The sequence below is a fragment of the Quercus suber genome, unplaced genomic scaffold (genome assembly GCF_002906115.3).
Source record: "Quercus suber isolate HL8 unplaced genomic scaffold, Cork oak 2.0 scaffold_484, whole genome shotgun sequence".
In the NCBI taxonomy this organism is placed as follows: domain Eukaryota; kingdom Viridiplantae; phylum Streptophyta; class Magnoliopsida; order Fagales; family Fagaceae; genus Quercus; species Quercus suber.
In genome coordinates, this window is record NW_027069934.1 from 280,529 (window position 1) to 294,062 (window position 13,534).

General features: G+C 33.4%; 2 protein-coding genes across 4 annotated transcripts; one reads left to right on the forward strand and one right to left on the reverse strand.

Annotated features, from left to right (window-relative positions):
- Window positions 1–862: 862 nt before the first annotated feature.
- On the forward strand, window positions 863–4,814 carry LOC112006340 (clathrin light chain 2). The gene is made up of 3 exons (XM_024038617.2): window positions 863–1,343; window positions 1,803–1,956; window positions 4,201–4,814. The coding sequence occupies exons 1-3, from the start codon at window positions 961–963 to the stop codon at window positions 4,564–4,566; spliced, it is 903 nt and encodes a 300-aa protein (XP_023894385.1). The 5' UTR covers window positions 863–960; the 3' UTR covers window positions 4,567–4,814.
- Window positions 4,220–10,789, reverse strand: LOC112006339 (putative serine/threonine-protein kinase). Of its 3 annotated transcripts, none has more exons than XM_065762975.1 (8): window positions 10,384–10,789; window positions 10,152–10,285; window positions 8,405–8,517; window positions 8,067–8,277; window positions 7,380–7,617; window positions 6,725–6,875; window positions 5,881–6,174; window positions 4,220–5,016 (listed from the first exon to the last, which is right to left on the reverse strand). In XM_065762975.1, the coding sequence occupies exons 2-8, from the start codon at window positions 10,222–10,224 to the stop codon at window positions 4,954–4,956; spliced, it is 1,143 nt and encodes a 380-aa protein (XP_065619047.1). In that variant the 5' UTR covers window positions 10,225–10,285; window positions 10,384–10,789; the 3' UTR covers window positions 4,220–4,953. The 3 variants fall into 3 exon arrangements, with proteins under 3 accessions (XP_065619047.1, XP_065619046.1, XP_023894384.1); XM_065762974.1 differs by having other exon boundaries at window positions 5,802–6,174; window positions 10,384–10,788; XM_024038616.2 differs by having other exon boundaries at window positions 4,220–6,174; window positions 10,384–10,788.
- Between the last annotated feature and the right edge of the window lie 2,745 nt (window positions 10,790–13,534).

Sequence of the window (13,534 nt, forward strand, 5' to 3'; positions counted from 1 at the left end):
CCAATAGAATTGATTCATTTTGGCTTCTGGAGCATTTGCATGTGCAAAAAGTGTTCTTTATTTTTCCTTTTCTTTATTATTTTTTTTTTGCATACTCACTTTCTTTTTTTGTGAAGACTACGTACTTAGGCTGTTTGGTATATGTATTTGAAAACATATGTTTTGTTATTTGAAAATATATGTATTTGAAAACATATGTTTTGTTATTTGAAAATATGTGTGAAAAAACATGTGAGTGAAAAAATACGTAAAAATGCGTGTAATATTGTTTAAAAACTGAAAACATATGTTGAAGTTTGCCTACCAAACAACCCCTCACTTTCTAAAACATTATATATCAATTACATGTTTTACACATTTTTTTTTAATTTTATATATTTTACACTACATATTATTAAAACATCAAATTTTTAGATTTTTTAAAATTATTTTTCTTTTTTTACACCTAACAACTACTATTCACTATTTTTCGTCATTTTCAAAATACAAAAAGAAAAAAAAAACTAAATATAAAATAAATAATATAAATTAAAATTTATAGGATTATTGTAAGAAACTAATTTACATAATTATACATAGACAACAGATGATTAAATAAGAGATATGAAATTTAATTTTTGCCAACAACAAAAACCATTTAATATATTAGTCTGACGATAAAAATCTAGTATAAAAAATGAACACCATAAGATAAAACTCTAAAAATTTTACACAATTATAATACACAGAATGTATGAATCATTTTTAAACAAAATTGCTTAAATTATATCTTTTTTTTATTAATAGGTGTAAATGCTGTTACTGTGGAGCTTGTAACACGGTGCTGATGCCTCACAGCCGTACGATCTTGTTTAAAAGAAAATGATACGGAAGCTTTGATGACCTGTTAAATTCACCGAAACCTTCGGGCTAAGCTAACGAGTTGAGTGACTCAGAGAGAGAGAGAGAGAATCAAAAGCCATGTCAGCATTTATCGGGCCGACCCGGCCGTTTGACGACGATGGATACACAGGCTACGATCCACGCCTCGCGTCGCAGCGATTCGAATCGTTCTCGAACTTCGACGCCGACTCGGTCAAGGACTCGGCCGGAGACTCGCCCTCGCCACCGATCTTCGCCAGCCAGTCTTTCGTCGCCGGCGACGTAGACGACGTGTTCTCTACACAAACGCTGCCGGAGACTCCGTCTCCGCCGCCGATCTATAGCGGAGGATTCTCTGATTTCTCGCCGGAGCAGAACGGAAAGGACTTTGATGGAGGTTTTGGCGGATCGGACGGCCCGATCTTACCTCCGCCGTCGGAGATGCAGTCGGAGGAGGGCTTTGCTCTGAGAGAGTGGCGCCGGTGAGTCCGCCATCTCAGTATTCAGATACTTCTAACTTCGTCTCTGTAATTCAGATTAGAATTTAAATTTTTCTCTAATTTTAATATAAGCTCAATTATCGTTATTATACTATTTGCTTAGTAAAATCAAAGAGCTATGAACTTCTAACATCGTCTCTGTAATTCAGATTAGATTTTGATTTTTCTCTAATTTTAATAATTTTTTCCTATAAATTTAAAATTTTGAGCTCAGAATATCATTATTATTAATTTCTTAGTAATATGAACTATCTTCTAAGTTCTAACTTCTTCGAAATTCAGATCAGAATAGAATTTTCATAATTTTTAATAATTTTTTTAAAAAAATTTAAAATTATGAGCTCAATCATCATCATCATCATCATCATCATAGAGATATGCGGTGAATGATCTGATGGCTGGGGTTATAATGAGTGAAATTTTGTGGATGAATCTGTGCAGAGAGAACGCGATTCGATTGGAAGAGAAGGAGAAGAAGGAGAAAGAGATGTTGAATCAGATAATTGAGGAAGCTGAGGATTACAAAATCGAGTTCTATAGGAAGCGCATGGTTGCTGTTGACAACAACAAAGGTTCTAATAGGGAGAAGGAGAAGGTGAGTGGCTCAAATGTAAAAAAAAAAAAAACATTGCTAATATAGTCATATGAAGATTATGGACCATTTCTCACTATATAATAAGCCTTGAGATTGATATTTAAAACCTTAAAGCATGAATTTTAAATGCCAAGTATGGATCTCTTATAGCCTGTTTGGATGGAGGGGGGAAGGAAGGGGAGTGGAGGGGAGTAGAGTAGAGTTGGCTAAAAATAAGCTAATTTTGTGTTAAATCTACTCTACTCTACTCTTTTTCCCTCTTCCTTAATCCAAACGGACCATTAGGGAAAGTATTAACCCCCCACAAGGGTACATGGTGGTGGGCTCATTGGTCTGGGAGGTAATGTAAACTTGGAGCTCTCAAGTTCAATCTACCTCACTATCAGTCCATGGGGATTCGGGGGTGTCTATATATATATAGGAGCTATGGTATATAAAACAAGGGTCCTTCTGTGGTACCTTCAATGTTTTTAATGTGACTTGAGTTACTAAAAAATGTGACAAATTTACTGTCATGTTATTGTTTCTCTAAAATCACTTAAAAAAAAAAAAGAAAAAAAAAAGAGAGAGAATAAAAGAGCTATCATGTGATATGGCAAAACCTACCATTGGGTTTGACATACATGCAGAAAAAACAGTAATTATTTGAAATTTGTGGATTTATTGCTCAATGTAACGTGAATTACCAATGGATGTGACAAATTTACTCTAGTGTGTAAATTTTGTTACTAGTAAAGGAGTCTTACCCACAACAAGTGTAGGTATGGTAAGACTACCCATAAAAACAGGAGTGTCATGTTGTATGGTAGGTAATTTTGAAAAATCTGGACAAGGCTAAATATGCATGTTTTTTAGGATTTTGAGATGTAGAAATTTGTGTTTGAATGTTTGTTTGCATAAGAAAGGAAGATTAAAAGTAAAGAAATTTATATATATTTATATTATATAAAGATTTCATAAAGTTTTCTTGAAAAAATAAAGGTCTGACATCATTTTGTTTCTGCTCATATCTTAGTTCAATTAAAGGGATCTGTTTAATAATTCAACTAAAGCAGCTAATGAGCTCTGGCTCAATTGGCTCTCCCCCATTATAAGAACTAGAGTGAGATCAGATCATGCTATTGAGGAGTTCATGAATTCAATTTTATAGCTTTTTGTATAGCATTATGGGGCTCTATTCCGTGAAATTCACACCTTTTTTTTTTTTCTTTCTTTTTGGCCTGTTGTGGAAATAAGGAGATATTTTAAGGAATCATATGCCCTGGAGGGTTACCTTTGTCTTATAAGATGATGATGTTGATGTTGAAGTTGATATTAGATTCGCTAAATTATTGACATCAATGTCAAAGACATGTGTTGAGCTAATTGGAAAATGCAGTTTATGGTCTTGATCTACATTGTTGAATTTGACTTTTAGTGGGATGTCATCATGTCATCCTTAAAATTAAATTTTCTTGGTATTTGGTACGTCATAATAAATGGGGAGGGTGTAGGTCCTAATAAGTAAACATCAGTTGAGTTTGTTGAGATCATATAAATAAAAAAAATTTCATAAGTGGATTGCATGAATGGATTCTGCACAATAACATGCTGAAAGTTTCAAGTAAGGTCCTATTAACTTGTCTTACTTGTGGGTCACCGTGGATTTATTGTCCATGCAGGTATAAGTATTAACTGATGAAGGGATGATTATCATACATTAGTAAGGATTAGAAACACGCTACGTTTAGTAATAAGTAGAATAGCAGCACCAGGAGGGGGAGAGAGAGAGAGAGAGAGAGAGAGATTTTATAAAAGAATGAATGGTGATCTTTTAGGAAACTTGCGGAGTTCCTAATCATTTAGTCAGACTCATTAGTAACCTTCATTTAAATATTTAGATGAATTTTTTTTAAGTAATGCAGGTTGTATAGGATGTGCTATCATAAAGACTCATATCTGACAATTATAGAATACAAGAGAAAATAAAAAGAAAAGAAAGGCAGGTAAACTAATTATATTTCCATGAATATATGGAACCATATTGCTATCCTGTCAAATATAGTGTATTAAGAATATTCAACTGCCAATGAACTCTTACTCAAATGACACTTCCTCCTCTCTTATAAGTTCAACATATTATATGCCCACAAGGTACTTGTGTAACTTTCTAATGACAGAAAAAATGTTTTAAGAATATTCAATTACCTTATACTGTAAGCCAATTTACAAATAATTTTATTCAATTTGGATGTGATATGTCAGCTATTTTTTGCAAATCGGGAGAAGTTCCATGCCGAAGCAGAGAAGAATTACTGGAAGGCAATTGGAGAGCTTATCCCCCATGAGGTGGTGGCAATAGAGAAAAAGGGGAAGAGGGACAAAGAGAAGAATCCTTCTATAGTTGTGATCCAGGGGCCCAAACCTGGGAAGCCAACCGATCTCTCAAGAATGCGTCATATACTTCTGAAGCTCAAGCACAATCCTCCTCCCCATATGAAGCCCAAACCACCACCATCATCAGAACCTAAAAATGATGCTAAAACCACTCCTCCTGCTGCTGGCAGTTCTAGCATTGCTCCTCCCAAGGCTGCAACCGCTGCAACCCCCAAGGTTGTAGCTGCCGCTTGAGATTGAACCAACTGTTTGCTTGGTCTGTTTATGTATCTGAAAAGCAAGTAGCTGTGAGTCAGAGATGCTGAATTTGTATTATACTTAACAGTTATGATGTGGAAGTGAGTCATTATGTGCATGGTAGTTTAGGTGTGTAGCATATATATATATATATATACGTATATGTAGAAAGGTTTCTATTTCATACTTTCATGTATCGATTTTGGTTGTTATATAAATGTTTTGGTGTGGTATTGCCCTTTGAATTTATTGTTACCTTTTGTGTCAGGGGGGCAGGCATGGATTTCTTGCTCCATTGTTGTCTTTACCTGGCTGAGGTTTTGCCTAAGCTCCTGTACAACAATGGGGCAGTTAACAGGTCTTGTCAGCAGGTGCTTGGACCTTTCAACCAGGCCCCCCCAACCCCTCAGTAGTTGCATGTTCCATCCAAGAAGGTATCTTATTCACCTGTTGCATGAGTTATGCCACACACATTGTAAAATATTTTCACAATTATTGAGTTGAAAAAAATTGTTGTTGATGCTCATATGACATCATTTTATTGTATACTATTTAACAATGTGAACTCATCACGTCAACGGTAATGAAAACATCTATGTAAAAAATGTTAACTCTAGACTCATTGCAAGTCACTGGCGTAGTTTTGCGGTCTTAGTTTTCTTTCACTCAGTGTTTAAGAATGCACACAATAATTAAAAACAAAAAAGAATAGGACACAAAATATGACAACATGAGAGAGAGAGTGAGAGAGAGGGTTGTTCTGATTCAATAGATAACCTTATGTAGAGATAATTTTTGCATTTTTCAGTGTTTGATAGATCAAAAAAAATTAGTTAAAGGAAAAATATTTTTGATTAACAAAAAAAGTATTGACATATTTTTTAGAAATTGTTTTTCATTAAATTTTTTGAAAAACAATTCTATCTCACGGCAAACTAAATAAAAGAAGTTAGGAGAACGTTTTCTAACTTATTTAAAGTTACTACCAAATATATGAATATGAGATAGTTTTACAGAAAATACTTTTTAAATAATGACTCATTTTCTAGAAAACATTAACATCAATTTAAAATAGAAGATAGAGTTAATGAATTGAGACTTCCCCTCCTATGACATATTGACATTGGGTGGTTGGTGATGTTATGGTTTTAAATCTATTGTGTGTGTGTAACTTACTAATTAAAAATAAAATAAAAAACATTAAAGAACAAAAACAAAGAATAATATACAACATTGGTAAATGCATCATCTGGGAAGCATCTGGGACACAATATCAGAGCTTTGAGAGGTATATGAATGACTAGAATTTACTGGTTGCTTTCCCTTCTCTGCCTGAGAAGACGATGATTCCTCTGTACTAGCACTACCCAACTGTTTAGAGGAATGTCCCCTGTATATTCTTGGCTCTGTTAGTGCACTTTCATTTAGGTGAACCTCTTTGGAAAGCATCTCCACTACTTGCCTCATGGTTGGCCTTTGGTGAGCACTGCCTTGGGTACAAAACAAAGCGACCTTAATGAAGCGCAGCACCTCGCCCTCTGGATATGCTGTCAATTCAGGATCAACAATCTCCAGAAGTCTTTTTTCTTCTCTTAGTTTCCATGTCTGTAACAGGGTTCATATAAGCACATATTACAAAAATATAACAAAGGATAATGAGAAGAGGAATGCTCAAATGGACTTTTGAGATGTTGTAGAAAGACGGTAGAGAACTTGAAATCTTAGAAAAATAACTCAACCTAGCCTGCAACAAAGTCATTTTTATTTCTTCTCCTACATCTTGCATTCACCAGGAAAAAAAAGGGTAAATTACACCCCTTGAGGTTTATTGAAATGAAATTCTCCCTTCCTTGATGTTCTTATAAATGTACCTATCAAAAAAAAGTTCTTATAAATGCAACACAACTCATACTCGTAGTGACATTTCAACCATAATTTGGCTATAATTTTTTTTTTTTTTTTTTTTTTTTTTTTTTTTTTTTTTTTTTTAAATGAAATATACCATTAGAAAAGTCAGGCATAAACTTAGACATTTAAATAAATATTATGGGGGACATGTCATTTCAATAAACCTCAAAGGAAGTTGGTGCAATTTATGAAATAATATGGTGGCATGATTCAAGATAACTAATAACAAAAGTTTAGAAAGATATACCCATTCAACCAGAACCATTAGCTCTTCCCCAAATGCTGACTTACTACTGCTTCTGCCACTAATTATTTCAAGCATAAGCACCCCAAAACTATATACATCGGCCTTCTTCGTAAGTTGGCCTAAAAGCGCATACTCTGGGGCCAGATATCCACTGCAGATACATAGGGTTGTCAGTGAGGAAGCACAAAAAATAACAAGAGACTGTAAGCATATCACTTCAAACACTCCCTGCTCTCTTACTCTCTCTAAACAATCTCATGTCTGATGGGATCCTCTCAATCTATGACTATCAGAAGATGAGAAGATTTGGATCCATTCCACATATATATCCTGATCTCACTCTCCATTGCTTCCTCTCACTACTTGATTACATTCTTACCGGTTTGATTTTAACTTGCAACAAAATTTAGTTTTTCTTTTAAACAATAATTATTATAAATTGCACTATGAATTTTCCATGTTGACTTCAATACAAAATGAAATACCAGTGCCCTTTCCATGGTAGTACCNTTAACAAAAAATTGAATCTGAAGTTTGAATATGATTAATTCATTGGAAATTCCCCAAAAGCAAAACTCTCTAACAGGTTTCTAAATAAATAAATAGCCCAGGTAGCTCATAAGTAAAATGCAATGCAACACAGAATCGTGCTTACTCAGTTCCCGCCACTCGAGTACTAAGATGAGTGACATTGTCTGGAAAAAGCTTTGCCAGCCCAAAATCTCCTATTTTAGGATCAAAGTTTCTGCCAAGAAGTATGTTACTAGCCTTAATATCCCTGTGGACAACGTGTGGTTTGGCTTCCTCATGAAGAAACACAAGACCAGACGCTGTACCCAGGCATATAGCAGCTCTCGTTGGCCAATCCAGAGCAACATGCTTGCTTTTTGAACCTGAAATAATAATCCTGGACATTAGCACACCATGATGAGAGACAAAGCCTTACCATCAGAAATAAATCTTAAAGGATCAATTGGACAAATCCAGTAAGTTAATCGTCTTTTACAAAAATAAAGAGATCAAACATTACAACAAGATTTAAAAAAAAAAAAAAAAAAGAAGCAGATTTTCAAATCCAATGATTTGGTTTAATTGATTTACTCTGTCCTTCCATGGCAATATCCACCAGAATCCACCTAACCTAAGGAATGCTTTACACAAGCATATAAGACAGCCAAACTATCAGAAAATGGTATTAGCTGAGAAGGACTCAACTGTTCAGGCTGACTAGTTACCTCACAATTTAACAATAGCATAATACACAGAATTCAAAAAAAAGTTAAATTCATCCAACTGAAAAATTAATTGATTCCATATAAAACTCCAATAATCTGATTATTACCAAGCAAAGCACTTGCAAGACTATTGTTTTCCAGATATTCGTATACCAATATCCGATGATTTCCCTCAGCACAGCAGCCAATGAATTCAACAAGGTTTGGATGTCTTATGTTTGATATCATATTGATCTCTGTCAGAAATTCATTGGTTCCTTGTTTAGACTCCGCAGAAAGACATTTGATTGCAACTCGAGTACCATCTTTGAAAACTCCCTACAATTTTTAATGGAAAAGTTGTGTAAGAATCCATTATCCCCTTAGGGTGGGCACGTAAAAATAGATGGGGTGCCACACTTGCAGATAAAGACAACTGCAACAAAGTTAAGCTAGTTAATCTCACCTTATAGACAACTCCATAACCACCTCCGCCTATTCTGTTTGTTGGATGGAAATTGCCTGTTGCTGATCTCAATAAGTTGTAAGAAAATTGCCTTGCATTGTTCGTAGGAATCCCTAACCAAGCACAAAATAGAAAGCAGATACACATCAAACCTTGCTTTAATATTTAGTAAAAGAAAGAAGGATCAATACACAGGATGATTGTAACACATCCTCTCAAAATATAACATTCATAATTTAAAATAGCAATGAAAACATGTTAGACCTTGTGGGTGGATTTCTATGGTATTCCAATATTAAATGAAAAGGCAAAGAAAATCAGTAAACAAATCTAAACATTTAAAAGAAAAGCGCAAAGAATGTCCAAAGAAAAGCTGCATATCTAGGCTTAAACTCCAAACCTAGCCTGACATGGCTTACATTGTATATTGAATGAAGAGTTGATAGTATGCTCAAAGAGTCAAATTGCAGACACATTAGAAATATGCTCAAAGAGTCGAATTGCAGACAAGTTAGAAATTGTGCAAGTAATTCATTAATTTCCATTTTGCCCTTCTGGTTTGGCTATCAAAATTCAGGCTTGCCTGCCCTGGCCATAGTTCATCCTACAAAATTAGCACAGAGCAAAGTGATTCAGGATCAGAAGGTTTGTGATCCTAAAGGACTAGTAATCCATCCATAGGTTCATGAATTGAGAGCTCTAAAATTGAACAAGTATTCAGTAAGAGAAAGAGAACAGAGAAATTGAAGGCCAGATACCCTTGACCTTTAATTCTAAGCCAATAGAGCTTTAATTATCAAGCTCACTAGGGAGTGAACCCAGCTAATATAACTAACAAGTAGAAACCTCTGTTAGTCTCCCCCCCCCCCCCCCCCCCTCGCCTACATTTTCAAGTTCCCATCTTTGCCAGGATATTTTATCACTATCTATGTTTTTCCCCTCCATTGCAACAGCCAGAATCAGTTTACTTGACTGTCACAATTCACAAACTCAACTACCAACAGAAAAAAAGAAATAGATTCCCAAAAGGGTTTAGGAATTCGGGAATTTGTAAGAGGCCATCAATTCAGCGCTTGAATCAATCCTAAATTGACAATTTAACCATCACATAAGTTTATTCTAGCATGTGCTGCAATGAGATGCTCCATCACAAACTTTGGCAGTGGCATTGCCCACCTAACCGAAAAGATACAAACTAGACATCTACCAAAACCTTATGCATCAACTAGATAAGTAGCAGAGTCCAAATTTGAAATAGGACTACAAATTTAAAAGCAATGAACTAATGAAGGGAATTCAACAACTGGGTTGTAATCCAAAATTTCCAATCTTTACAAGTTGAAGAAAAAAAATAGTTGTAATCATTGAAATGAATTTAGTTATATCCATTCTCTAACTGTAAGGGGAAAAAAAAAAAAAGACATTATCTCTTCCAAAAGTGGGTCCGTTGGATAGCACTTATTGTTGCTGAAAGTTGCTGAAAACTGATTGTTGCTGAAACACTGTAGCAAAATAATTTTTAAATGTGTAAATAGTGTTGTGGGACCCACTTTTAATATTAAATATTGCGTGAACAGTGCATAAACAGTACATGAACAGTGCAGAACAGTACATGAACAGTAACTTTGTCTCCAAAGTCAGCAAGTGCGGCCAAAAAAAAAAAAAAAAAAAAAAAAAAAAAAAAAAGAGGAGAAAACGCAAAACTGGAAACGCGCCGCGCGACGCGTATCCAACCTCACTATATTACCTTCCGCCCCTGTCTGAATGGTATCAATGTCCCCTTTACAGCATCTGAAGGCACCAAAGAAACCACCACTCATTGCAACAAACTTTGGAAGCTTTCAAACACCAAAACTCTTAACCATATCTCTTCTTGTAATCCTAAACCATCACCAAAAAAAGGAAAAAGAAAAACGGGAAAGCTAATAAAAACAAAGGGCAACAAAGCAAACTCCAATTCCATAAAAAAAAATAAAAACCTGAACTTGGGAGTGAGTTCCAATTCCAATTTCCAAAAAGCCTGAACTACAAGATGTTCAATTGCCTTATGGGTCTAATAAATAACCTGCAGGTCAAGCAGTTTTTCAAACAGGAAAACCAAGGTGTTTAGTGAGGAAAAATCCCAGGTGGGTGCTGTAGAAGTAAGTGGGAAGGGATGGAATAATGGAAGTGAATATCAAAATATTTTTAACCATGAATGAAGATTGAGGTTATGAATATTTTCTCAATGTGAATCATTTGGTACACTATTGGAAACGGGTCAAGGTGACCAGCTAAAGAAGAGGAAATGAAAGCCAGTGTTGACAATGACAATTTTTAAAAAACTTCTTTCTTCTAAAGCTGGCTTTTCTCATGCGAAGAAGAAAGATAGAAAAGATAGCCAAACCTTGTTCACACGATCAATATGATTAATGATACGAGCAGTGGGTTGGTATACGACTTTGTGACTATTGTGTTTTTTTTTTTTTTTTTTGAAAGTTCGTGACTTTTGTTCATAGTACATATAATCGGCTATTGAATTACAACCAGCCGTTTCTATTCAGAAAATAAGATAGTTGGGTTTGCCGACTTGCCTCCACTCTCCTCCAAAAGTGGTCCAATTGGTAGGCTAATAGTGTAGGCCACAAATTTTTTTTTTAGTGTCTTCCTTAATAGTTGTGGAATTGGTAGGCCAATTAAGTATGGCTCACAATGATTTTTACAAAAAAAATTTCTTGATTTAAGTATTGATATTGATTTGTGTAAATAAAATGATGTCATAGCTAGAAAATACTTCACTTCAAAGTTCATCAATCGTAACATTTGACATATAAGCATTTGTGGAAAAAAATTAATTTTTCTATAACATACTCATTGGTCAGTACAGAATCTACTATCAAGTTTTGTTATTTTGTGTTTCTAACATTACCATTATTAGAAAGGAATCGAGATGTAATAGTACAATTTATTCATATACAAATATACTGATTCTCAAAAAAAAAAAAAAAATACAAATATACTAAATACAAAAAGAAAATATTCGCTATTGATCCACTTAAAAGATTATTTTATAAAAACAATGAAATATAATTTTTGACTTTGAATATAAACAAAATAATACTATTTAAGTCAACGAAATTGAGAAATGATAATGATTTTTTTATAGAAGACAATTTAAATTTTTTAAGGCTTTCCGACCAAAGGACAATGACGGCAATGTATAGCCAGAAATTGTCAGCTAAAAGTTCGAATAATTAAGATGCTTGTCTCTCACCTCTAGAGATTGTAGTACTTAAAATTATTGGTTTTTATTTTTTACATTTAATTTAATGTACTAAATATTTAAACCATCTATACCATGTGAGACTTATTATTAAGGAGACTTCTTAAGTGTCATTGAAGCTCTGCAACCGCTGCCCTATTTATAATCTTCGTAGTTCGTACTTGCATCTCTTCTTAATTGGATTTCTCTCAAATTCTAGAGAGTAGAGATAGTTTTGAGCCACCTATTTTTTTGCTTTGATTAATATTATCGGTACTTGTCAACAAATTATGTGGATAGGAAGAAAAAAAAAAGATTCTTCTTAGTGCACATTTGGATGGATTTATTTTTATTATTAGTTTATTTAGTTTATTTTATTTCGAGGGTATTGTTTATTTTGTTTTATGTGTATAAATATAGCTACAGCTTAAAAAATGAGATACTTTAAAAATATATAATTTTTGTAAGAATAAAAATCAGCGCATCCAACACTTCTGTAGATTCAATTATAGTTTATAATTATAGCGTTCACATTTGTTTATTTTGGATGTTCCCCCCAGATAAGTATTGAGAAGTAATAGAAAATACAACAATTCAAGTCAAGAGTAAAATCAAATTAGTTCTTTCTTCTACGTACGACTCACAAGCATTCATGGTCATGGTTCAAATTTCTAGAAATATTATATTGACAGTTATTTTAATTTTTTTAGAACATATTGACAGTTATTTTGTTCATATGCATGACCATGAGCAAATTTCGTATAAGAACTTTACTGTTTACACACTAGTCCTTCGAAGAAATCTTGCAGCTTAGAATAGAATGGTTTCTAAAAGAATACTAGTAAAAAAAATATAAAGATGCCTTTCCCATATTGTGCTGAACCAATTCTTCATAAAAATTAACTATGGGTACAAGCTCTGACATACAAGTCTTCAATGTCCAAGGTCAGTAGAGTAAGAACATCTACCGCGTAATCGATTGGATCCTGTCTCCCCTCACCATCATTTTTGGGGATTCAACTTATATATATATATATATATATATATATATGATTTATGCATTGACAAATGCAACGGTATTGTACTTAGATGTTCATTATTAACTGTTTAGCTTCTTCACCTACATGGTTTTTTGACCTCAAATCAAACATTACTTTAATCTTTTTTTTTTCCCCCCAAAATATGCCCTTTAGATTACTTAAAGAAAAAAAAAAATTACCATGAGAAAAAGAAAAGGAAAAAAAATTGATGGGATATTTAAAGGACGTTATAATGTATATTTATTATAGACGGTTGAATTTATAATGCGCACTTAATGTTTATTTATATATTTACTGGTAATACATAGAAAAAAAAATTGAAAAAAAAAAAAAATTTGACATGTACCAATAGTTGTTTGCCATATGATGTTATGAACAACCTTATCATACATAATAGATAGAGGAAGTTACAAAATATGATGCGTGTCAGTGATTTATGCATTGTCAAAGAGGCATGTATCATCATTATATGCATTTACCAGTTGTAGGGATCTAACTTTTATAATATATTATAAATAAATGTGAATTTTAATAAATTTACCATTGGATTAAATTTTCTTCTTATATCCTTCATGGTTGCAAAATTTGCAAAATATCAATTATTAATAACTATGTCATCAGTCAAATGTTTAAATTTTAAGTTTTTGTAACCTGAAATTAAATATAAAAAATAAGTTTATAGATCAAATAGTAAATAACATTTGATTGACAAGAAATTTGACATGTATGTTAATGTCATAAAAAATATATAGTTAGATTTTCAAAATATACAGCTATGTTAAATGTTTTTAGTGGGAGTTGTAACAATTAGCCACATCATAGTTTGTCCTCAAATTTTGTCCATAATTT